The 25,626-nt window shown below is 43.3% G+C and overlaps 3 protein-coding genes across 5 annotated transcripts in view; 1 reads left to right on the plus strand and 2 right to left on the minus strand.

Annotated features, from left to right (window-relative positions):
• Positions 1–7,942, minus strand: part of LOC124402324 (fibulin-7) — a 12,745-nt gene extending 4,803 nt beyond the window's left edge. The window contains exons 1-4 of one of the 2 annotated variants that reach the window (XM_046875284.1): positions 7,593–7,942; positions 3,497–3,659; positions 3,060–3,236; positions 1,309–1,446 (exon numbers count right to left, since the gene is read on the minus strand). In XM_046875284.1, the coding sequence (XP_046731240.1) occupies positions 1,309–1,446; positions 3,060–3,236; positions 3,497–3,659; positions 7,593–7,670 (556 nt within the window). In that variant the 5' untranslated portion in view covers positions 7,671–7,942. Of the gene's footprint in view, positions 1–1,308; positions 1,519–3,059; positions 3,237–3,496; positions 3,660–7,592 lie in introns of both variants that reach the window. The other variant, XM_046875275.1, reaches the window with a different exon arrangement.
• A 961-nt stretch (positions 7,943–8,903) lies between these two features.
• On the plus strand, positions 8,904–18,222 carry LOC124401265 (zinc finger CCCH domain-containing protein 6). Of its 2 annotated transcripts, none has more exons than XM_046873424.1 (12): positions 8,904–9,167; positions 12,438–12,642; positions 12,737–12,859; positions 12,951–13,164; positions 13,460–13,623; positions 13,698–13,826; positions 13,917–14,031; positions 14,231–14,340; positions 14,426–14,643; positions 14,724–15,151; positions 15,368–15,544; positions 16,144–18,222. In XM_046873424.1, the coding sequence occupies exons 1-12, from the start codon at positions 9,055–9,057 to the stop codon at positions 17,577–17,579; spliced, it is 3,432 nt and encodes a 1,143-aa protein (XP_046729380.1). In that variant the 5' UTR covers positions 8,904–9,054; the 3' UTR covers positions 17,580–18,222. The 2 variants fall into 2 exon arrangements, with proteins under 2 accessions (XP_046729380.1, XP_046729388.1); XM_046873432.1 differs by having other exon boundaries at positions 9,006–9,486.
• A 4-nt stretch (positions 18,223–18,226) lies between these two features.
• On the minus strand, positions 18,227–24,702 carry LOC124401258. The gene is made up of 7 exons (XM_046873411.1): positions 24,509–24,702; positions 23,213–23,396; positions 19,878–23,141; positions 19,599–19,793; positions 19,351–19,523; positions 18,920–19,037; positions 18,227–18,464 (listed from the first exon to the last, which is right to left on the minus strand). The coding sequence occupies exons 1-7, from the start codon at positions 24,700–24,702 to the stop codon at positions 18,255–18,257; spliced, it is 4,338 nt and encodes a 1,445-aa protein (XP_046729367.1). The 3' UTR covers positions 18,227–18,254.
• Between the last annotated feature and the right edge of the window lie 924 nt (positions 24,703–25,626).

Genomic DNA, 25,626 nt, shown 5'->3' on the forward strand with positions numbered 1-25,626 from the left:
CCTGGCTTTCTGTCTGCTAGTCATGAGGTAGGTTAAATTCCTGATTCCTATGTCTTCATATTCTTGTGTTGATGGTTTAAAAAGAAAGATAGACCTGCTCTAAACAAGCTTCCCAGCTTGTCCTTCCTGGTGATTCAGTGGGTTAATGCTTGTGCCTCGCTAATGGTGTGAATCAGGGTTCAAATCCTGCTTTGTCCCTGCTAGTCACGATATGGGTTTGCTTCCGAAGTCTGTCTTTAGCATTATATTCTTGTGTTGATGGTTTGAAAGAAATGATAGACCTGCTCTAAACAATCATTGAAGCCTCTCCTTCCAGATAGTTCAGTGGGTTAAGGCTGGTATTTTGCTGTTGGTGGGGTTCAGGGTTCGAATCCTGCTTTCTGTGTTTCTTTCTGGTCTGAATTTCTTGCTTTGAAGCACAAAACGAAGGATAAACCCCCAAAAAAAGAAGGTGTGTTGTGGGACTTGATGGCTTTGTGGTAAAACCCTTGCCTCTAAGCTCAGAGGTTGCTGGTTCAAATCTGGCTTGTCCCCACACTGGGTAAGTTGTGTGGAAGTTAGTGTGTGGTGAGAAATGGAGTGGGTGACTGTGAACAAAGTCTGTGAAGACCTGCTTGGTTACAGCCTTGAGAAAAAAAAAAAAAAAAAAACAACACACCAGTTGAGGGTGATAGTTTTGGGGAGGGGAAAATGGTTATTAAATTAAATTTTTTTTTTGACCGGAGACTATGTTGAAACTTTTTTGGATGTTTTTGCTTCATAACCCCCTGTTTTCAGCTTCTCAGATGCCAGGGGGGCAGACGCCTGAATATTGCCCCCCCTGGTTCAGGATACGCCCTCTGAAACCGTCCACATCCGACCTTCCATGCAGCCATTTCTGACACCTTCCTCACTACGGTCACTGGAACCTTCCACACTCTTAACTTTGAGTCCTGGCCGGGGTTTGAACCAGCAACCTCTCAACCCAGAGGCAGAGCTCCTCCAATTGAGCCACAGGATCTCCTCCAAGAACCTGATTTTTAGGACCTTTTTTGGTTCTTTTATAAAACTTTTTAAACAATTTAAAGGAAAGCTAAGGGGTAGGAATTGAACCAGGTGAGTCAGATAGCAGAGGCCGCATCACTAAACCACTACACTACCAGAGGAGTGACAAACAAGGCTTTGCTTATTGGACTCTTGGCTTTTCTAAAGTTACCTCTCGTTTCATATTAAACTAAACTAAGTGTTTCCCTATAATGTAAGAAACATCTTTCTGAAACTGCTTTTCCCTGGAAAATAATGAGGAGATAAGGAAAATCAGAAGCCTACCCTGACAGATGGTGCTGTGTGAGGTGGCGCTCATGTGGAATCCTGCGTCACAGCTGCAGTGCTGAGCTCGGTCCACTTTAACGCACCGAGGTTTACGGCTAAACTCCGGATCGTCCACTACACTCCACTCCGGAGGGGCTGAACGTGAGAGGGGGGGCGAGGGGGCATTAGGCTTCAGCCTGCGGGTGGCAACAGGGGGACACTGTCCCACTGGTGCACGCACACACACACGCACGCACGCACGCACACACACACACACACACACACAATCTATATGAGGTATCATTTAAGGCTAATTAAAATTAATTAATTAATTAAAGCACAAACAGGGACCGTGTGTGTGTGTGTGTGTGTGTGTGTGTGTGTGTGTGTGTATGTGTGTGTGTGTGTGTGTGTGTGTGTATGTATATATATAATAAATAGACTGTAAAGAAGAATAACTGATGTTTCACCTGTTTGAGTTTGATGTTGACAGCGAAACCCACTCCAGTGATGAGGACAAATACACCTGTACATTTGAACCCCTTCAGCACAGGTTCCACCATTCAGACATGGGTTACTGGTGCACTGAGCCGAACCTGCTCCTGATAACCTACAACATCAGTGATGTTCTCTCTCTCTTTTTCTCTCTCTTTCTCTCTCTCTCTCTCTCTTTCTCTCTCTCTCTCTCTCTCTCTCTCTCTCTCTCTCTCTCTCTCTCTCTCTCTCTCTCTCTCTCTCTCTCTCTCTCTCTCTCTCTCTCTCTCTCTCCCTCAGTTTATAACAGAATTTTTGATACTTCGATATAATTTCTGCTTCCACTTTTGATCCATATGGTTTTTTATTTCATTATATACTTCTGAAAGAAATTATTAGAAATATGCTCCTTTACACAAATCCCTTCTTTCCTGACCTCCAGAATTGAAATATCAGCATGTCTTGTTATTTGTATCAGTAAAAGACGGTCCTGTAGCTGTTCAGACCCAGTAGGATTACATGCTCCAGGGTCTAGAGCTGATTCTCTTGTACCATTTGGAATGTTGGAGACTGTTGGCAGCTGCAGCCCTCAGGAAAGCCATCAATAGCATGCTTAGCATACTTTCCTGCCATCGAACCTGGAGCCTGGTTTAATGAAATCTGTGAGTGGATTTAAAGGAATAGTTCACACAAAAATGTGAACCTGACTGAAAGCTTGCAGGTGGGGAGCAGAACAGGATCAGTCCTGAGCATGATTGAGTCGACCCTTTCCATTCATCTGTACCCGGTGTGACTTCCTGGGCAGAGCTGCATGAATGGTAGAAAGGGCTCTCTATAGTCTTGGCTGAAACAGGAGCTTCGGGTCTGCTCTTTTTACAGTGGACTTGCCAACAACAGCTTTGGCACAGATGCATGTAATAGAGAAAGACTCAGACAGGAATATGAGTTTAGGGTCATTTAATGCCACGTTAGCGAGAGCTTCATTCAGTTCAGATCAAAAACTCGATCCACTCGATCCTCTTTAGCTCTGTCAGAGTGTTCCTTTATGTTCTTTGTGTTTACTTTAAAACTTGAATGTTTGGGTGAAAATAAGAGTCTAATGTAGTTATTAATCAACTCAACCAGCAAAATCCATTTCATCATCCCACCAAATCAAAGTTTCATTTGAATATTGATTTCCTCATCAGAAAACATTTCTCCATGATCTGATGTGGTCAGTGATTTATGCACAATAATACTCTATATTTCTAGAAATGCTCTAATACCATGTTGAATGCATTGATATTAGGACCGACCTTTACAGAGCGCACTGACTCCACTCCAGCTGCCATTCTCCTGACATACACGTGTTGCTGAGCCCACCAGATAATAACCTGAGGAACATGTGAAGTGCACTTCATGTCCAACTAGGTACTTGGAGCCAAACTTCTTCCCATCAGCTGGTACTTCCAGAGCAGGACATGTAGATATAGCTACAAATCCAGAGAAATAGAAAGTTGTAAGATTGTTTTTAAGCATCATAGACAAGAAGACAAGAGATTCAGGTTAATGTGATCAGGATGGAGAAATGAGATCTATACGAAATAACAAAAAGCAATGTGCAGAACATCTCCACAAGCTAACTGGGTTTTAAAAGAACACACTGGTGCTTCTAATTTGTGGTAGATATCAGCAGTATGAAGCCTCATAACAACCTGCACATGAGCTGCCTGTGAGCTGCATCAGTACGTACGTGAAGATTGGTCTGCTTGTGGAAACTTGGACACTGAGTTCTGAAGGCTGGTGAGTTTGGACTTCATTATCCTGAGACCCTCTGTAAACCGGATCTCCTGTCCCTTTAAAAATTTCTCCATCTGCCGAAGCACGTCCATCACCCTCTGCTTGTCTACGCAGCCCTGAGATATCAACAACCACAGAAACTTCATCAGGCAACACAGGCTGCAGCCGCTTCCATGACAATACTGTGATTAAAGACATCCTCATGACGTAGATGCAGTGGAGAAACCGCTGAAGTTCCACACGAAGCACTGGTTAGTTCTGTACGCTTGGAAGCAGCACATATGATGATTGATTAGATCCAGATGGAAATGATTCCTTTTGAAAGTCTGAGCATGGTGGTCCTGTACAGTAAAAAGGAGGTCAGGATCGCAGTGTTTCGTGTTTCAGTGTTTAAACTTAATGAGCCTGAAAAATCGGCATCACAGTGTTTCTACATATGCATTCACGTCTTCATTACTGAATCTGAAATAATTATAATATGGATTCTTCTTCTTTTTTGTTTAATAATAAGATATTAGAGTTTAATGATTGAAATATGAGCAATGATTTGAGTTCATTAGAGTTTATTGAAAAAAATTGTGTTTGTTAGTAAAACAGTTTAATAAAACACTGTGAACTTCTCGCTTCCACGTGCATCACGTCACTGATCAGGAATTTACAGCTATCAGATTCCAACCCAATCCATTTACACCATTACAGTGTTTGACAGAGCGACTTACAATTATCACTTTTTTTATAGCATTTGAGGGTTAAGGGCCTGGCTCAGGGGCCCACTCAGGTGCCCACTCATGTGTCCACTCAGGTGCCCACTCAGGTGTCCACACAGGGGCCCACTCATGTGTCCACACAGGGGCCCACTCAGGTGTCCACACAGGGGCCCACTCATGTGTCCACACAGGGGCCCACTCAGGTGTCCACACAGGGGCCCACTCAGGTGGTCCAAGAGTTTAAACTCATGATCATCCAAACCAAAATCCAACTTAAACACTGAGCTGCCACTTACAAGCCACTTTGTTTTGTTTGGGGTTTTATGTGTACGGCTCATAAATATTTACCTTTTAATAACTCTATAGAGTAGAGTAGTGTCCCTGACAACACACTGTACACACCATACACTCATATCACTGATTTACACACACTCACATTTCAGTCTTTTGATATTTTACTGAAACTCAGAGTTAATTATTGAAAAGTGAATAAAAAATAAACAATCTCTAAAGTATTAACACCTACCCGTTCTTCTCGGAAGACTTTCTCCGGATTGTTCAGGCTGGTTGGGTGATTTTCAAGTAGTACTGACTCAGACCTGAACTCAGAACCCAGGACCTACAATCACACTCTTGATATCAACCAAATCAGGATGAGTTCTCTTTTGAGTCTGGTTCCTCTCAAGGTTTCTTCCTCATAACATCTGAGGGAGTTTTTCCATCACCACAGTCACCACGGCTGCTCATCAGGATAAACACACCTCATTCACCTTCACTCGTAATTGTGTAAAATGCCCAAAGTCCATCGTGTAAAACACCGTAGAAATAAACTTGACTTGACCTTGAGTTTTTTGTTCTTCTAAACCAATGCTGATTTGGTTTTATCTTTGGCTTTGGGAACCAAGTTTTTAGAAAATGAAAGCAGTTTCTCTTGCAGTATTTCTTTTCTATTTTTTCTAATTCTATTCTATATTCTGGATCTCTGCTAATAAGAAGAATCCTCACAGTATGATGCTGCCACCACCATGCTCAGGGTTTTTAGGTTTGCACACACATTCTGCTTTTGTTTCGTTCAGAAAAACTGCATCTTGGTATCTTTTCACCAAACCTTTTTTTAAAGCTCATGCTTTCTCATGGTACTTTTGTTTAACAGTTTCTTTCTTGCCATCCTCCCAGTCAGTGCACCATCTTTTATTACCCGAATAGTGAACTCTGCTCTTTCAGGCATAATTATTGGCTTCTCTCACAAGTCTTCTTGTTTGAATGCTGAGTTTCCAGAGAAATCCTTTCCATGGCAGGGACGGGAACATTTCCTTATTATTGTTCGAACTGTGTTCACTAAGATATAAAAAACACCTGCCTCTTATTTTGTATCCTTCCTTTATTCTGTAAATCCTTATCACTGTTTCTCTTCAAGCAGATGATCTTTGGTCTTTAATAAGTTTTATACTTCTGCCACAAAGAGAGAGGAACTGATCAGAAAATCAGTGAGAAAAAAATTAAACAGTATAACGGTTGAATTTAGTTTTATTTGTGCGTCACTTTTAACACGTAACACGGTCACAAATCAGAACACAAAGAGATTTGGATCCTAATGAGCAGCCCAGAGGCAACAGTAAGATAACATGATAACCAGGAGAGGTTCCAGAAACTGCAACGTAAAAAAAAACCACTTTATTTATTTATTTATTTATTACACGGGTGTAATTTCCTTGGAATTAAACGTGAAATCTTGAATCTTATGAATGAAGATCAGTCCGTTAAAAAGAATAAAAATACAGGATGAGGATTTGTTCCTCTTTGAGTCTGGTTCCTCTCAAGGTTCCTTCCTCATACAATCTCAATTTATGATGCTTAATTTTTTTTATTTATTTACAGTCTGATTAATTCTGTAAAGCTGCTTTGGGAGGATGTGCATCTATTTACAGCATGTGCCAGACACTTTCCTCAAGACAAGAGTTGAGGTCCTTGCTCAAGGGTCACCAGAGACATCTGAACAACAACACGTGAGAAGAGTGAATCCCCAGAGCATAAACAATCATAAAGAAGGTGTAAGCTTCATAACGGAGCCAGTTGTGGGCTGGAGAATCCTGCTTTAGAAGGCTGTCAGTTTCCACCAGGAACAACCACATAAGACTATGTGCTGATTTGGCTTTGGAGAAGATCTCGTTCTGAACCTCACCAAACCTTTTCAAGAGTTTTCCAAGAGTACACACTTTTCTGTACTCTGTGTATGCAGGGTTTTGGCATGGTATGTGCTGCACCAGTCTACAGCCCCAGTGAAGGATCTGCTCTTAGTAAGGTTTAACTGTCCGTGAGCTTTCATACGATCAGAAGTTGGTTAAGGTCTAATATCAGCAAAGCTCTGAGCCCTGACAGTTTGGTTCCAGCAGGTATTACAAGTCCTTTCCTCTAAAGCATTCTAAGTCTTTCTCACTACCAGGGTTGGGTGATAGCTCAAGCAAAAGCTGTTGCACAGATGTTTTCAGGAGATGAATCTGGTGCCTTGTATATTTTTCATGGCAGTCAGACACAGAGGGAGGGAACACACACTAACTCTGAATTACAAAGCTTCATTATTATTATAAAAATAGGAACAGCATTTACAGTCAGAGCGCAGAATTTAGAATTTCAAAACCGGGCACGATATTTACTTAGACATGACAAGTGGTGAAACATCTGGATCTCACACCTTCATAACCACTACAGGATTTATATACATGTATACAGCAGTTTAGAAACTCTGACCGACGTTACAAAACTCATACATTATTACATTCCTGGAATAAAGACAGAAGGAGGAATGAAAACTATGAAAAGGTACAAACCAGGGGAATAAAATCTTTTATTAGAGTTCCAGAGTATCTCCACATCAGTTAAAGACTACAGTCAGATGATCTCCTGCTGCTAAAATGTCTATCAGTCATATGTTTAGAATAAATCAAACCTTTGAGGGGTCTTTAGCTATCTATCCTGGAACTGTTCCTGTTCTCCTGTAGGGTTCTCCTAAAGGCTTTGAAGGGTTCCATGTAGAACTCTTAGGTGGGTAGGAACTTTAATCATGAAACACACTCCTAAATAACTTGTTGAGAAACGTGCACACAGTTACAGTTATTAGTGAACCGTTTTTCACCCATCAGCAACTTTAATCTCAAATCATTTGGAGTTTTTTATTATTTAATTATTAAGGATAATTCGGACTTGTTTGTTTGATCGTGCGACACTTTTAAGAACAATGTGGTTATTTTTATCGATATATTTCTGATAGTTAGAATAATAGACCTTGTGACCAAAGTGTGACTGGTGCGCGCGCGCTCCAGCACAAACAGATGTTGGACTCACCTGCATGCCGTCATCACACATCTGCAAAGCCAACAGCGACACAAACAAGACCGCTCGGTACTGATGGGAGAGAAACATTTTTCTCCCAAATCCACCGCTGAGATCTTCTCCTCAGGCTCTGGTGGAGGAACTCCGGGTGTCCAGAGTAACTCTGTAATCCACAGCCTCACAGCGCTCGTGCTTTTTTTAATCGTTTTCCAGCTGATGTGCAGATGTTCTTCTGCTATCAAACGGAGGAACTGCAGCGACTCGGAGCTCCGCTTGTGCAGGGGGATGGATGGGCAACCTGCTGGAGTTTCAGCAGCGTGCACGAGTCACCGGCGCGCGCGCACGCGCACACACGCACGCACGCAGACACAGACACACAGACACACACACACTACTCAGAAAGAGAGAGAGGGACACTATTCTTTATTTATAGATAGATGTAGGGGGGGTGAAAAGGATGAGAGAGAGAGAGAGAGAGAGAGAGAGAGTGTGTGTTATCTCTGACTTCCTGACTCTTGTTTCTGTTGTTTTGTGTCTGTATGTTTTGTGCTTTGGTAATACGAGTGTTAATATTTGTCACGCAAATAAAGCAACCTTTAGTTATAAATCTTGAGACTCTGTTGCTATGATTCACCCCATGTCCCTCCTCTGCACATGTCCAAACATCTCAATCTCACCTCCCTCACCTTGTCTCCAAAACGTCCTACATGCGCTGTCCCTCTAATAAACTCATTTCTAAGCCTGTTGCTATGGTTACAGATGTTAATTTGCTGCGCATTATTAAACAGGTGATTAAACTGACCGGAAGTACCTGTGATAAACGCACACCTTTTAACCAATCAGAATCCAGGATTCAGTCAATGGAAAAAAAGGTCGATGTTCATAAACGTTTCCTCCTGTCAGTGAGATCAGGTTGAGTGGGGGCTTTTAATTCACTACACACTGATTGCTAATAAATATTATGTTTCTAAAATGATTTTAAAACGCGGAGTTATTATGAGCCTCCGGTTTTATTATAAGGTGAAAAAGTATTGGCACCTGCAGCTGCCCACATTCCTGAAGGTGGTTTGAAACAGGTGACACCTAGTGCCAAAAAGTATGTGATTAAATATAATGCTATTAAATACTGTACGATTTTGAGTAGAGAAATAAGTGGTGTTTTAGGGAGTTGTGTGAGAATAAGTTTAATACGGAGGTGAAGTTGCGGGTTTACAGGGGTCCGGCTGTGTGCAGATATGGACCGGGTTCTGCTCTCAGGACGACCTCGTGTGACTGACAGCCCCGACATCCAATTGTGCGAGGCAGAATGGTGACAAACTCAAAGGCGCCACAATTCTGACCAATGAGACGAGAGTTTTGGGTAGGCTGCGCCACGCGCCAGGTTTCCGATTGGTGGAGCCCGAGGTGGGCGGGAGCTTTGGTCTTCGTTTCTCGTCTCGGCGGCCATTTTGCGACAAGTGTTTAAGCGGGCGCCATGTCTGAGGGAGATCCTGACTGCGTCGAAAATCATAACAATCTGTTTCCACACTCCGTCTGCAGTATCGCACCAAGACAGCTGTCAGCCGAGGGGACGTTAACAAACCTGCGGTATCAAAGCTGTTGTTTTACAGCGTAAAAATAGCAGCATTGACATGAGAGAGGATAATGTCTGTTAACCGTCTCATTGTTACAGAGACGTGTATCCGTGAGTGTTTCTTTCAGACTAGCTAATACAATCCGTCATCATCTCTCACATCACAACAAGCCACCGGCTCCATGAGTGACTGAATGCATCTCACTCCTGTTGCGGAGAAGCGAAACTCAATCCGTTTCTAACCATCATGGCTTTCGTGAGCCTCTTCTCCTGTCCCCCAAACCCCGTCCTTGACAAAAACATGACAGACTCTGAGCTGGCAGGGGATGGAAGGTCGAGTACTGTTCTTATCTGCTTGTGTGCAGGATCTTATTTGTACATTTTTATGAATATCACTGGCTGTTTTCATTTTTCCCTTTTCATTTCACTCGAGTTTGCCAAACGTGTAGGACTTGGTTTTGTGCTCATTACAGCAGCAGCCTTGCCCCAGTCCATCTGATCTAATGCATGTACAGCTGTCACTTCTATTCCCTCCTGCTCGTCTACTCCTCCATCTTCTCCATCGCTTCCCCCTTACAGTATTTATTAGTAGTATTATTATATTGTATTCTCCAGTATAGGAGCTGTTTCTCAGGGTGGTGAAAAATCTGCTCGGTACACTGATCGCCTTCAGCTGCTTCTGAGCTGTTTGAATATTCAATAGCGTGTTGAAAACCCCGCCCCTTATTAGAATATCCCCACCCCTTTCTCGGACCCACCCTCTGATTCAGGGTGTGGGTGTCATTACACACATCAGGGCCGTGTGTGTGTGTGTGTGTGTGTGTGTGTGTGTGTGTGTGTGTGTGTGTGTGTGTGTGTGTGTGTGTGTGTGTGTGTGTGTGTGTGTGTGTGGTGAAAGGTGTAGGAGTTTAATCCACACACAGGATTAAGTTACATTGTTTATAATATGTCTAGACCTATTGATGTCTAGACCTATTGATGTCTAACACATAAATAACTAAACGCCGCATTAATACAGGAAGTTTTATACAGCGTTTTCCTGATACGTGACACTGAACAGCGCGTGTAGTAGTTATGGGTGGTGATGGTGATCGTCATTACGGTGTACTTGTAGTTACAAACATTTCCTTCACACTACATGAACTGATCACTTGGACGTCTGTGATTATTGTTTATTGAATGGTGCTCGTGGAAATGATGTTTGGTTGCGTGTCTGTGGGTCGGAGTTCAGTAACATGTTTAAAGTTTCCCTGAAAACACTCTCTGAGCATCATCTGTGTTGTACAAGACTTGGCTTTGGTTTGGTTTTTGGCAGGAAATCATTGAAAATCCAGCTGTCTGAGTCTCAGTACTGAAGGAAAAACACCCACTTTTCTGTCACTTAATATAATAGATTTTTGATATTTAAGATGTCGTTTTAGACTGGACTGATTGTTCTTGAACCATCTCAAAACCATTGTCCAAAGTATTTGAACACAAACAGATGAAGTTCGACAATTTCTTTCTTTCTTTAACCTTGTCTTGGTGTCTGCCTATAAAGATGATGCGTGAGGAGACATCATAATAATAATAATAATAATAATAATAATTACAGCAATGGGATTGTTTTATCTCATTTCATCAGACTTGTGATTAGTTTCTCTGTAGTATTTCAGTCTATAATCATAGTAATGAATGTTTTAATAACCTTAAATAAAGAGAAATTACTGGAGTAATTACTGATTATTGTCGACTGTTTTGGCAGTAATCAGTAATAACTGCACTGTTCCTCAGTGGAAAAGCTTCGTATAGCTTTTGTGTGACCAGAAAAATGGTCATTGGTACTTTTTAGTTTTTAATGAATAACGTGTTCAGTAGTTAAATATTCGGTGCAGTCGGCTGTGTGGAAGTCGTTCAGCTCGGGGAAAATCTGCGTCAAAATTACATTATTATTATTATTATTTTTATCAGAAATGTTTTTACAAAGCCAGAGTAATTATTAAAGCATAACTAGAAGCGTTACCCCGAGTCCAGATGTGCATGTGTTCATTCGTACTGTGATTTGAAAACCAATGTGAATTGATTTTTTTCTTGGTTTTGTTTATTTGTTTATTTGTTAATTTAATTTTAAGTAAGAAAGAAATGTCCATGAACTTCTGAGTGAAAGCAGAATGTTGGATGAAGCCACTGATGGTTGATCAGACCAGGCTTTTCAAGAGTCCCACATACCCACAGAACTCCGAGAATAAGAGAGCAGGAAACTATAAATGAGGCAGATTATAAATAAAAGTAAAAAGTCACAGCGATTAAAAGTGAATATGTTTTGTCTCATTATTGGCTGGTGCACGGAGACTCTGAACCGATAAGACGCATTTCTTCTAAAAATCTCAATTCTTAAATCCTTTTTTTCTTTTCTTTTTATATTGAGTGTAGTATAATGAGCTCTGCCCTTTATTTATACTCCTATAAATGCACATTACATGACCAAAAGTATTCAGACACCTGGCCATCACACACACACACACACACGCACACGCACACACGCGCACGTGAGCTCTCCTGAAACTGTTACTGTGAAATTGAAAGCACACATTTGTAAAGAACGACTCTGTACTCTGTAGCGTTTCATTTCCGCTTCACTACCAGACCCAAATCCAGTGACCTGTACAGAGTCGAACTCCTCTGAATCCCTTCAGAATGAACTGAAACGCTGAAATCAGTGTCTGATATCACTCTTGTAGCTGAATTGGCAAATTCCCACCACCACATTCCAAAATTTAATAGAAAATCTTCCCAGAAGTAATAATGTAATAAAAGTAATGGTCAGGTGTCCATGACTGTCTGCTCGTGTAGTTTGTGGGTGGATTGTGGGGCTGAACTGCAGTTGAGGAAGTAGAGACCATGTTCTTTGTGATATGTGGATAGTCTTTGTTCCAGTATTGTGAAGTGCTGAGTTCAGTCTGAGAGTCTGGAGAGTTTTGCATCTGGGCCACAGTCTGCCAGATGACTTTCATTTTGGACACCCAGACATAAAAGCTGAGCTATTTCCTCGTCCATGACACTGCTCCCAATGCTCATATAGTGCTGTAGAAGATCTTCTACACTGTTCAAATGCTTTAAAAGATATTAAATCAACAAGTTTTTTTTATTTCTGTTGTTCTCATCCAGCTGCTGTAGACTGTTGCAGTTATTTTGGCACCCCAGGATATTTCTGGATTTTGCATGCACACTGATTTGCTTGGTCTTTAATGTAATAACTTTTGTTGTCGTCACTGTTTATTAAAAAAAAGACTTTATTTTTAAAGGGGAGACAATGAACTGGAGGATGGAGAAATCGATGATGAAGGAATTGGTATTGAAGAGGAAAAGGAGACCAAGTTGGAGTCTGAAGATGTTGAAAAAGAAAAAGTACGGGAGAAAGATGAGAAATCGCACCGGCACGCTCATAAGAGACACCGGAAAATCAAAGAGAAACGAAAGGCGAAGCGACGGCGAAGGGAGAGACAGAAGGTATATTTCCAGCATCTCCTCTAGAAACATCTCATTGTGTTGTTGTAAAGGTATCGCCTCGGCACGTTTCTCATTTCTCATTGCCGTCTCTCAGCACCACCCCCCAGCTAGTGGCAGCAGTTCTGACACTTACGACAGTGATCACGAGCATCAGGACCGACACAAGAGCAAGAAGAGCAAGAGTTCGTACCGAGACTACGACGGCCGATTTGTGCAGGTGAATTTCAGGTCACTTTGAGGACACTTTATATTCAGTGTGTGATTCTGTCTGGTGTCTAACCCCATGCTGTGTCTCTGTTCGTGTTCAGCACCTACACGAACCACCTGGAGGACATGGAAAACCGCTGAGATCGGCCCAACGCAGAAACAGCGAGAGCGAGGACAAGTATGATTATGATGAAGATCAAGATGATTTCTGTGATGAGCTTTCCAAATACAAACAGGCCAAAGAGGTCACCGCATCCAGCAAAGCAGGTTCTTCTAAAGAGCACGGCACCAAGTCCAGCATGAAAGGCCTGCAGTGTAAGTTTGCTGTTTAACAGTTTGCTCAGTGTGTAATCTTGTGTACAGTGTAGATTTATTCATTGCTAGAGACTCAAAGCACTTTTGTACGTCGCTCTGGATAAGTGCGTCTGCTAAATGCTGCAAATGTAAACGTTAAAAATTTTATTTTATTGGTATTTTATCATTTTAAGCTCAGCCCAAAGTTTACCTTTATCTTTATGCCTTCAGGTCATATTGAACATGTAATACTGGTGAAGGTAACAGCATTTTATTGTCTGGTTCATGGGTTCCTCTTTCTCTCCCCCCGGTGTAGTCAGTGGCCCACGTGGGCGAGGGCATGGAGGAGCAGGAGGAGGTGGTGGTGTGGGCCGAGGGCGTGGTGCACTAAACAAAAAAATGAAGAGTAAAAACTGGGGCCGGGGCCGGGGCCGGGGCAGAGGTGGAGAGGCAGGAGAAAGCGGAGGTGGAACAAAAATGGTGAGGCTCCTTAAATGTGTTTCACATTTTATATTCATCAACCGTGTTTAAACAGCGTACTCATGACCCCACAGGAAGGGCAGGGCCAAACCTATTTCCAGAAAAAACGCCCTATAATGAGTCAAGAGTTCATCAATCAGCACACAGTCGAGCACAACGGGAGAAATATCTGCAAATATTTCATAGAGGGGAGATGCATTAAAGTAAGTCTTTACGTTTTATATGTATGTGATGGACGTGACATGCTGCCTGGATCAGGATTTATACCTGACACACTGTGTTCGGCTTTTCAGGGAGACCAATGCAAGTTTGAACATGACAACGTTATTCCTGAGAAGAAAAAAGAACTTTGCAAGTTCTACGTCCAGGGATACTGCACTAAAGGAGAGAACTGCATCTATATGCACAATATCCTTAAAAAACTCATGATTTCATGTACAAAATGGATTTAGGGCTCGGTTCAGACCCGATACTAACAATGCATTTGTGTGTGTGTTTTTTAAGTCGTGATTCTTAAAGCTCTTAATAAGGTCTGAAATCATATTTGCATTATTGAAATGAGCATCTTGTATCTTTCCTGGTGTTGATCCTTTACACAGTATTTCACATGAATATCCCTGTAAGTTCTTCCACACTGGAGCAAAGTGCTACCAAGGAGACCACTGCAAATTCTCTCATGATCCTTTAACTGAGCTTACCAAAGAATTGTTAGACAAGGTGAGAGTTTAGAAATCTGACCATGAAGTTGACGTTCTCTTTAAAAAGAATTCTCGTTCACCTTCCTGCTGCTTTACGTTTTCAGATTTTAAACACAGATGAGGAGCATGCCAACGAGGAAGAGCAGGAGCTGGAGGACCTGAGGAAGCAGGGCATAGTTCCTTTGCCGAAACCACCTCCTGGTGTAGGGCTTTTACCAACCCCTGGCTCAGGAAGTCCCCAGGATGGCAGCAAGAAGATCCCCTCTCTGTTTGAAATCAAAGTCCAGCCAACTGTGGACCTGGCCCAGAAGATCGCATGCCGGTACCTTTGTTTTCTATTTGTAATTAGAATGAACTGTTAGGACTGTGTAGTGATTTTTTTTTTCTTATTTTCAATTTTAGGCCCAATTTCTACAACAGCACTTCTCCACCATCTGGACAGTTTGAGGGTAGTGGAGACTCTCCTCAGGAGGACACGGAGACGGCAAACATGATGTCTCCAGGCCACAGTCATTCGATATTGCCACCTCCATGCTCCCCTGGATCCATGGGTGGTCCTGCTCTTCAGTTCCCAGGCTCAGGCTTTCCCCAGAGCCCCTCAACACAAGCTCCAGCTCATGGCTTTGGCCAGGGTGTTCCTGTTCCACCCACAGGACTGCAGGGGCAGCCACAAGTCTTTCAGCAGAATACAAATCCTCAGATAAACCAGCAGGGGGCACCGTTCAAGTCTTTGTCTGGTGGGCAGCTGAACGCACCCTTTCAGGCTATGGGTCAGATGCCTTCAGAGTTTTTCAAAAGCTTGTTCAGTGTCCAGCCTCTTGGTTTAGCAGGTAAAAATAATACATGGTTTATATTTTTCTTTTAGATGATAATAATAAAGCAGTAGAACTGGACATTTGTGATTTCCACTTATTGGCAGACATGAAACCCCGGTAGTGTTCTGGGTTCAGATCTTTATGAGGGGATGTTAAACGTTTTATGAACACGGATGTATAAAATTCACATAAGCAGATTAATGTGAAGTGCTCCATCTTCCCTTTCCCCAGATGAAGGTCAGTCACAGTCCGTGCAGGACTCTCATCAGATTGGCACTTCTGCTGGCATGCAGAACATCTTACCAGCTGTCCAGAAAGCTCTGTTTCTCCACCTGAATCAAACCCAGCAGGACTCTGACTCTCACGGAACCGAGGGTCATGACCCTGTACCACTCAGCAGAGACAAAGGTGAGGGAGGAAACACACCATGTACTTATACAGCGATCAGGCATGACATTAAGACTTTATAACAGTCCGAGTGGTGAAGTGAAGAACACTAATGATCTTCATCATGGCACCTGTTAGTGGGTGGATTTGTTTATTAGGCAGCAGGTGAACATTTCGTGCTAAAGTTGATGTTAGAAGCATAAAAAAACTGGCGTAAGGATTTGAGTGAATTTGTGACGACTAGACGAGTGGGTCAGGGCGTCTCCAAAACTGCAGCTCTTATGGGATGTTCCTGGTCTGCAGTGGTCAGAATCTATCAAAAGCTCTCCAAGGAAGGAACAGTGGTGAACCTGCGACAGGGTCGTGGGGGACGAGGATCATTGATGCACGCGGGGAGCGAAGGCTGGTCCGTGTGGTTCCGATCCAACAGACGAGCTCCTGTAGCTCAAACTGCTGAAGAAGTTCATGCTGTTGATGTTTGAGGGGTCACGACTGTTTTAGCAGAGACCAACACACTGTTAGGCTGGTGGTCGTAATGTTCTGCCTGATTGATCGGTGTGTATCTGTTTCTGTACTCAATCTAATGCAGTTTATCAATAAAAATGTTTTCTTGGCTTCAGATGAAACCACAAATTGGTATTCCAGTGACGATGAGGATGGCAGCAGCGTCACCGCCATCTTAAAGACTCTAAAAAAGCAGAATGAGATGCTGCAGACACAGCAGAATCATCTTCAGATTGACCCCAGGCTTCACCCTCATCAGAGGACTCAGGTTGACTCTCGACAGCATGTTCCAGACACCAGGAAAGAAGCTGAGGCTGTAAGTGATCCCAGATTAGTTCTAGATTCCCTCAAGGCTAAGAATGTAGATGTTGTGAACGTCAAGACCGGTCCTCAACAGCACCCACATATGAGCTCGTGTGTGGCGCAGAAACCTTCTGCTGGAGAAGAGGATGAGGAGGGAGAGCGTGAGCTGAGGGAACGAGCTGCACTAATCCCACTTGATCCCAGTCCTGGAGCTGTGCTGCGTGACCCTCGCTGCCAGGTCAAACAGTTTAGCCACATCCGTGTGGACATTCTTCTCCAGCGGCCCGTCTTTGCTCACAGTGTGGTATGGGCACCTGAAGATCTCATTCCACTGTTAATTCCCAAGCAGGAACCATCTATCAATCTTCCTCTGCCACCACTCATCGCAGATGCTCAGATGAACCGCAACCTCTCCACCTCTTCAGACCATTCGTCCTCTCCTCTGCCTCCTCTAGACCCGCGGCTCGCAGCCGCACGTCTCAGAGAAGATGCGGACTTGCTAGGCGTTCCTCACGGCAGGACTCCGCAGTCTCGACTCAACCCTGAGAAACCGACCGATCCCCGAACTCATAAAACTGGAGAGACCAGGATCAACCGGTCTGCAAGTCTGGACTCGAAGCTTCCTGTCAGAAAAGAAGGAGTTTCAGACCCGAGATTACAACGAGGTGCATCTCGTCAGTCGTCCACTCCGGCTAGATCCGATTCGGAGAAGCTGCCACCATACGCCCCACGCTTGGCTTCTTCTGGACTGGAAAGTCCCACCACACTGCTTGGGGGCATTAGCTTGTACGATCCACGTAACCACACTTTGCTTTTACCAAAACAGGAGTCGGAGGAACCAGTGAGAACATCAGGCATCCTAAAGCAGACGCTGAAATCTGAGAGTCTTTCACCAGCAGATGTGCCTTCAGCAGCGATAAGCGAAAAGCAGAATGAAGATTCAAACGACGTGTCAGAAAACCAAACGGCTGGTCCTCAGCCAGACCAGGTTCTGCCTGCAGCGATGGCAGCTCCTTCATGTTCCCCCGTTCAGACAGCAGCACCCGCCATGCACAACCTCCCCATCCAGCACCTAGCGGGGCTTATACGACCCGCTTACCCCGAAAACCGCCAGAACAGACCTGCTGGGCAGACCACTGGAGCCCAGGACGAGGAACCCGATGATGACAAAGATGTGGAGAAGAAGGAGCGGCCGTTACGGGACGTATTTAAAACCTTCGACCCCACGGCCTCCCCGTTCTGTCAGTAAACACTCCTGTGTCTAATCTAATTATACCAGATTCACTCCACACTGTACAGATTCAGATTTATTTATGTTTGTTTTGTACACTTCCTGCTACCAGTGACCATGTCAGTTACCATCGAGACCCTGACGAGTCCTCACACGGTCCATCAGAAGGTCCTCAGGAGTAGATGTGTTCAGATCCTTATCAGTTGTACAGTTATAGTTACAGAGGCATAGGAAAGAGTCACTGTGTGGTTCCAAAAGATGTATAGTGGTAATAAATATATAGATTTGTGTGAGAGAGAAACGTGTACAATCACAAGATGTTTTCTGAAGTCATCTGCTCCGTGTGTAATTATTAAAGTACGTTTGTGAACTTGGCTTCTGTACTGCAACCGGTTTACGTTCAATTGTTCCTGATACTTTGTGCTGAAGATGCAAAGAAAAGTCCAGAACTCGTCCAGAGAATCTCTTTTCTCTGTAAAGTGGAGTTGATGATCCTTCTAGCACTTTAATTTCATTTCACGGTTTTAATTGTTTTGTGTTTTGTTTCTTTTATATCTTTGTACTGAATGCTTTTGTTTACCTGTTCGAGGATATGGAACGATTGTCTATGATATACTTTTATATTGTCTTAAATAAATTGGAAATGCTGTGAACATCTCCACACCGTCTGTGTGTGTGTTCTTACACTCTTCATCACAGAGGTGTTGTGCAGTGTTGGAGTGCGCAGACGGCCGGCACCAGGCTGGGAGTCGTGTGGTGGGGTGAAGTCTTGCGGAGGCCCAGGTCATCTGTCTCAGGGTTCAGCTGTTCTTGGGTCCGGTGGATGAGGAGCTTCTTTTTCCACTGGAAGCACAGGGAAGCTGCTCTCGCTGCCTCAGAGTGGGGCTCAGGTTGTCTCAGACCCTTCAGTGGGAAAAAAGAACCAGCTTCTTATATTCACTGGATAAATTCAAAGTGTCACAGAAAACGTTAAATAATAAATGGTTATATTGAGCACATGCAGCTTCCACTTCTGAAGAACCTGAACACCTGCATGTTGATGTGCACATGAACTGATTCAGCTGGTAAAGATCTGAATCAGGGAAGGAGTGTTGGAGCCAGATGTGCTGGTCGAGGTTTTAGGCACAACATCCAGAGTTTATACCAACTGGTCCTAAAAACACCACAAAAATGTCCTGTGTTCTGCTCACAATTAACACGAGTGTAGAAAATCACAAGAAAGGTTTCAAAAGTGGAGACTGAAATGTTTTGTGCAAAATCTCTACATTTCTACTCGTCTTTAACTCTGTACACAACCTGGTTTTGTTGTACTTTTATTGTAATAATACTCGAGTTCATCACATTTGATATGTTCTTACCTTAATGCACGCCGTTTCTGCAGCTCGTACCCCTCGGATCACGGTCTGAAGCAGGTTCTGGGCGTTCTTCACCAGGATTTCATCAGACGTCTTGCATGCAGGAGTCAGTGCATTAACACTGGAGAGACACCATGCAGCCCTCGGGTCACATGAGATATTATCCTGTTTAATTACTGGTTAAAGTCTTGTAGAAAGACACAGTGTTGGAATGAAGGTGTAGTGAAAACCTGGAGCTGTTCAGACTGAACATCTACACAAAACGCACGTTTTCTGATTTTTTTTTTTAATCTAGGATTGAAAGTTTGTGTGTAAAATTCTGAGCCACTGGAATTATTATTTAATAGGATTTAAATGAAGCTTTTAAAATCACCTCAAATGTAAAGACGGAAATTTGTAACGTAACTGAGACTAAATAGTTCTAATTGTCTCACCTGGATATGATGGTGAGCTGGTTAGTGATGGTGATGATCTGCTCTGCTACGCTGCACAGTTCTTGAGTCGAATGTTGATCGAGGCAGTGTTCTGCTATGACCTTCACGAAGCATGTAACAGTCTGGCAGCTCGAGACTAAATCTTTAGCTGACGATACAAAGGCATCTTTACTCTGGAAATTAAATGAAGTCCTTAAAAAAAAAAAACGTGGTACCACATCGAAAAAATGCTTTGAAAAGAGTTTTACCTGAATCGGCCCTTTTCTTCTCAGATACTGGGTCATGTCATAGATCTTATCAGCCATTTCTTTGGTCACTTCGACAATCTGGTTTCCATGAACATCCCATCGTTCTGCTTCTTGCTTCAGGAAGAGGGATGTGAAAGTCAGAGTTGGATCCAGAGATCTGAACCCGGGCGTTCGTGCTCTTCTCTGTGAGAGATCCTACACAATACATGAATTAATTTTAGATGAATTGTGAGAACAGTAATAATCCATTGTTGATGTCACTGTTAAATGATTCATCACCATTTCTGATTCCTGGTTGCTCGGAGGAGGAACGTTCACGAGGTTTGTTGTTTGAGTGATGACTTTTCTAGGAGGTCTGGTGTCCTTCGTGGTAGAACTTGGTTTTAAGTCCACCTGTGAAGCTCCGCTGTACTCTTTGCCCTGCAAGCCAAACTTTATCTGCTCTTTTGTGATGGGAAAAATTCCATCCACTTTGTAAAGTTCTTCTACGAGATAATGTGCTTTTGCTGCCCAGCACTGCGTCTGTATATCGATACTAAAGAACTCGGAGACGGTCTGCGTCTCCATGATGAACTTCAACCTGCTCAGAATTTCAGACATCTGAAATGACAAATGATCACTAATGAACCTCAGACAGGACCTCTGTCTCACATCTCTCATGAAGTTTAAACAGTCTTGAACAGATTCTGTAGCAGTTTTAACATTCCTCAGGAGAAACTCTGAAGTTGCCTCGAACCGTGTGTGGAATTCTTCATCTTCCCTGGAACGATCTTTAATGATTGCAGAAGAAGTCAGTGACACGGCGTTCTGAATTGCTGTTACGTACTCCTCATTAACTTTACTCAGGAGACAGCAAAGTGATTTCATTTGTATCTGAAGCTGCCTCTGTAGGAGCTCTGTTCTCGCCAGCCTCAGGACACCTGACCTGGATACAATACTGAGATCCTCCATGGCCTGTAAATAGACTTCACTGAGAGCTTTCACATCATCTCGACCTTTCAGGAGTTTTGCTCTACAGCTATCTCGACAGTTTATAGAACACAGTCTTGCTGCCTCCTGGATTCGGAGAGAGTTCTCAGATAAGGCTGCTAATCTCTTTTTTGGTGTTAGATGTCCTCTTCCATGATTTGTACTCGTTCCCAAAATCCTATCTAGTGAGGTGAGTAGAACTTGGATGGACAATGCCCAGAGGATACACGGTCCATCGAGTTCTTCAGACTGACTTGATTTGGAGATGAGAAGGTCTGTGAGATTCTTTGTATTAGTTTGAGTTTTTTGGAGTTTGTTAAATAAAGATGTTACGCCGTCGTTACTTTCACCACTCCTCACTTTAATATCAGCTGATGTCACAAGTTCTACTGTATCTCCACACAAGCAGGTGAGATCTGTGAGCTCTTGAATGCAGGTGTTTGGCGTAGGAGTCATTGCCTTGACGGCGTGATACCACACGCCAGACACTGGCAGCAGAATAGTGAGTGTGTTTTTGATGAGGTCAGAAAAACGAGCACTATGTTTGTAGACCGTATCTATGATCCTGATGGAGCTCATGGCTGTTTCCTGTGCAGCCTGGACCAGCAGTGGTGTCAGAGTCACCAGCTCAGACCGAAGAGTTTCCAGTTCTTCATTAGTGGTTTCCTCCACAATACTGGCAGCTTCTTTTGTAGCCTGAATGTAACAACTGGAAAGATCCACAATCCGTGTGCAAGCTTGATTCAGAGCTTCAATGTTTTTAGCTTTGACCATGAGAACAACTTCATGTAAGAGAGGCAACATTTCATCCCTCTGGGACATTTGGAGAAAGTTTGAGTCGATAAGAAATGACTTCTTTAACTTTCTGCTTTCAGACTGATGCACTTTGGAAAGTTCTGGATTTTCTTTTTCTGAAAGTGTATCTTGAAGCTTCTCTGCTGCATCCTTCTTTTTATCTTCAAGATCTAAATCCTCAGTTTTGGCCTTATGGTTCATTACCGTCTTTACCTCAGTAACGTAAGGGATAGGTGGAGTCGTAGCCACCTGCCGAGCTTCTTCTCTCAGCGGACTGAGCAGATGTGGATGCTGATGACCATCTAAACCCTCATGAAGAACGTAGAATTTTTGGATCGCCACTGTGATGCTGTTGGTTAACAAACAAAACGTTTCCTCTTGAAAGTTGGTGTTAAACATGTCTGTTGTGTCATTTCTCAATTCAGCTAAGGAATTTTCAGCTTGTTTAACAAGTACCAGTAATCCGTTACGGTAGATGGGATCATCACTCTTATCCACACATCTTCTCACAATCTGAAGTGCCTGGCTCATTCGACCAATCAGAAGTCTTGTATGTTTGTTTAAAAGGTGAAGGTCCTTAGATCGATGTGCTTCTACACACTCATCCAAATCACACTTCATCTCCTGAACTGAAAGGTGAATGAAATCCTTTACGTCGATGACGTCACAGAACGCATTCAGCAGATGTTCGGTTTCTTCTCCCCATTTCTGGTGGAAATTGATCAGTTGATGTAAAGCTCCATGACACTGCACTGAATCTCCTTCAAGCTCCAGAAGAAGTGGCCCAACTCCGTCCTTGAGTCGTAAAAGGCAAGAAATAGAGTTTTCCACCCTTTCCAGACTCTTTTCCTCAATCGCTAGAGCAGAAATGAAGCTGGCTACTTCAGCCATCCTGTCTGCAAACGATACGAACGTCTTAAATAAAGCTTGGACACGATCCAAGTCCAAACCGTCCTCCAGGTCGGCTTCTAAGAGGTTATGGATGGTGTTTACCAGCTGCTCTAGAGGATTCGCTGTTAAGACGAAAGTGTCAATGATCTGGTACAGCGTTGATTTTACCACTGCTTCATCCAGCTGATGGATTTTGATCATTAATGGTGCACACAATTTCTCTTGTTGGTCTTTTAGCTTCTGCATATCTGTACATTTGATTCCTATCGGTCTCATCTGCTGTGATATCTCTGACCACAGCTGCAGGACAAGTTTGCAATTTGCGGTCACACAAAACCTCATCTCTCTCTGCGAGGTGTTTGCAACAGCCATGCTGTGGAACACCAGATCTCGCAGCACAACGTCAATGTCACTGTCTTTACCCAACATGATTTCTGGATTGGACAAAATGTTCATTAATCTGATCCGTCTGTCTGTATAATATCCACATGAGCCCGTGGACCTGCGCTGAGACTTGCTCCTGAGCACCAGGATGATGTCATTGACGGTGGCGTCCACTAGCTGCAGTATGTATTTCTTTGAGTCTTGTGCCACATCACTGGTTGGGTGTTTGATTGCTGTGTACATGGCAGTGTGAAGCATTGAGATGCATCTTCTCAGAATCTCCACAGAGGTCTTCACACAATCCTGCTGCTCTTGATCACGGAGCTCGTTTGCTCTCTCCAGTACCGAGCTGTGAAGTGACAGCATTGCCTCGGAAAATACCTGGAATGCTTTTAGTAACGAGGGAATATCTGTTGCACCTTCAACATCTCTCAGGCAGCTCAGGAGCCGGTGAGCAGCAGAAGTCATTTTCCTCACTGCTGCATCGTCTTCCACTAAAAGAACCTGCATCAATAAAACACTTGTTTAGTGTAAAGTAAGAGAGAAAAACAACTGTAGAATCCTCCTGGTTTTACCTTTACGACTCCCAGGAGAACATTCTGTGTGGCTTCAATGAGTTCCTCCATGTGCTCTTTAACTTCTGGATGTATGCTGAGCTTTTGCGTGGCGAGAAGAACATGCTGACCTGACATCATCAGAGGTTTCAAAAGTGGACCCATTTCCAACCTCATGATATCATCATCTGACTCGGCCATCACTCTGTGGGCAGGAGAACGTTTACATTTTACATTTCAGATCACAAACGCAACATTTACTTTAAAAAAACACCACAGAGCTTTATGTTCTTCACCCGAGGTCCAGGACCTGCAGTCCATGTTAATCATGACCACGTTACACTGTGGGATGGAGTTAAATAAAGACCACGTCCGCTATGTTTTTTTTACCTTTTCTGACACACACACACAAAGATCAGGTCCATTGAACCAAATCACTGAACCAGTGCTCATGATCCAGTGGAGACGAGTTCAGTTATGTGAAGTCGCCACTATCAGATGGAAATCCATAAAGAGCCACACACACACACGCGCACGCGCACACGCACACGCACACGCACACGCACACACACACACACGGTGTCTGCAACAATCCTCCGATTAGCTGCATCATCCAACCGAGAAGCCACAACTGTAACACCTGATAGACTGAAAATTGGGTCTATGGGTTTCAACTTTTGATGCCAAATTCTGATCCAAATAACCGTCATGTATAGAACATGTGTTTGGAAATTGGAAGCTCAGATGTTGTTCACAATCCGGAGCCTCCATTGACGGGCTCTTGAGCAAGAAAATGAGCAGTTCTCTCAACCCTCACCTGCTCAGATGTATAAATGAGATCACTGTGGCTCAGTAAACTCATTAACTGAGCAGTTTATTGAGAGACTCACTGCAGTTTCCTCCTCCAGGCTGACAGATGTGGATGTTGGAGCTCATTTTCCCCACAGGTTTGATGCATTGTGTCTGAGATGCTTTTCTACTTCCCATGATTGTAAAGACAGGTTATTTCACTTGACCAGTTTGTTCTGATGAATCCCATCCAGTTATTTCGACATGTAGAACTGTTGCTCCCTGAAAGTTTTTATTCACATTATTCTGTGTCGATTCTGCAGACGGACAAATGTGAAAAGTCAAGAAAAACCTAATTTTCGTATCTTTCCTTTATTGTTTGATGTGAAGATTAATTGAAGTTCTCTACATTATTGGGTCGTGAGCTGTTCCAAATAAAGTGCACGGAAGATCTGTGTATTTTAATGGTCCATTAACAAATACACCGTTTTTAACATCTCCATTAAATTCCTTGTGACTGTAACTGACCTTGATGCTACATCAGCCATGTTCTTGGAGGCCTTGGCCACAGCACGAGCTGAAGTCTCCAGCTGTAGGAGTTGTCGTGTCTCGTGGTTGGTCTCTGACAGCAGTGTGAGGTAACAGATGTGAGTGGCGATGGGAGCGATGACCTTCTCGATCGCAATGGTCTTTATCAAGCTGTCGTCTACTGGGGATGCCATCACTTGTGTGTGTGTGTTTATTCAAGGAATGAACACACACACACACGCACACGCACACGCACACGCACACGCACACGCACACGCACACGCACACACACACACACGGTGTCTGCAACAATCCTCCGATTAGCTGCATCATCCAACCGAGAAGCCACAACTGTAACACCTGATAGACTGAAAATTGGGTCTATGGGTTTCAACTTTTGATGCCAAATTCTGATCCAAATAACCGTCATGTATAGAACATGTGTTTGGAAATTGGAAGCTCAGATGTTGTTCACAATCCGGAGCCTCCATTGACGGGCTCTTGAGCAAGAAAATGAGCAGTTCTCTCAACCCTCACCTGCTCAGATGTATAAATGAGATCACTGTGGCTCAGTAAACTCATTAACTGAGCAGTTTATTGAGAGACTCCACTGCAGTTTCCTCCTCCAGGCTGACAGATGTGGATGTTGGAGCTCATTTTCCCCACAGGTTTGATGCATTGTGTCTGAGATGCTTTTCTACTTCCCATGATTGTAAAGACAGGTTATTTCACTTGACCAGTTTGTTCTGATGAATCCCATCCAGTTATTTCGACATGTAGAACTGTTGCTCCCTGAAAGTTTTTATTCACATTATTCTGTGTCGATTCTGCAGACGGACAAATGTGAAAAGTCAAGAAAAACCTAATTTTCGTATCTTTCCTTTATTGTTTGATGTGAAGATTAATTGAAGTTCTCTACATTATTGGGTCGTGAGCTGTTCCAAATAAAGTGCACGGAAGATCTGTGTATTTTAATGGTCCATTAACAAATACACCGTTTTTAACATCTCCATTAAATTCCTTGTGACTGTAACTGACCTTGATGCTACATCAGCCATGTTCTTGGAGGCCTTGGCCACAGCACGAGCTGAAGTCTCCAGCTGTAGGAGTTGTCGTGT

Source organism: Silurus meridionalis, chromosome 2 (genome assembly GCF_014805685.1).
Source record: "Silurus meridionalis isolate SWU-2019-XX chromosome 2, ASM1480568v1, whole genome shotgun sequence".
Classification (NCBI taxonomy): domain Eukaryota; kingdom Metazoa; phylum Chordata; class Actinopteri; order Siluriformes; family Siluridae; genus Silurus; species Silurus meridionalis.

Excerpts from the sequence above, each read along its gene's own strand:
- LOC124401265 (XM_046873424.1), top strand. The coding sequence starts at position 9,055 with ATGTCTGAGGGAGATCCTGACTGCGTCGAAAATCATAACAATCTGTTT. Across the intron at positions 13,165-13,459 it reads CAGCATGAAAGGCCTGCAGT|TCAGTGGCCCACGTGGGCGA; the intron begins GTAAGTTTGCTG and ends CCCCCGGTGTAG. Across the intron at positions 15,545-16,143 it reads ACCACTCAGCAGAGACAAAG|ATGAAACCACAAATTGGTAT; the intron begins GTGAGGGAGGAA and ends TCTTGGCTTCAG.
- LOC124401258 (XM_046873411.1), bottom strand. The coding sequence starts at position 24,702 with ATGGCATCCCCAGTAGACGACAGCTTGATAAAGACCATTGCGATCGAG. Across the intron at positions 23,142-23,212 it reads TTCTCCTGGGAGTCGTAAAG|GTTCTTTTAGTGGAAGACGA; the intron begins GTAAAACCAGGA and ends TTATTGATGCAG. Across the intron at positions 19,524-19,598 it reads GAAGAAAAGGGCCGATTCAG|AGTAAAGATGCCTTTGTATC; the intron begins GTAAAACTCTTT and ends TTTAATTTCCAG.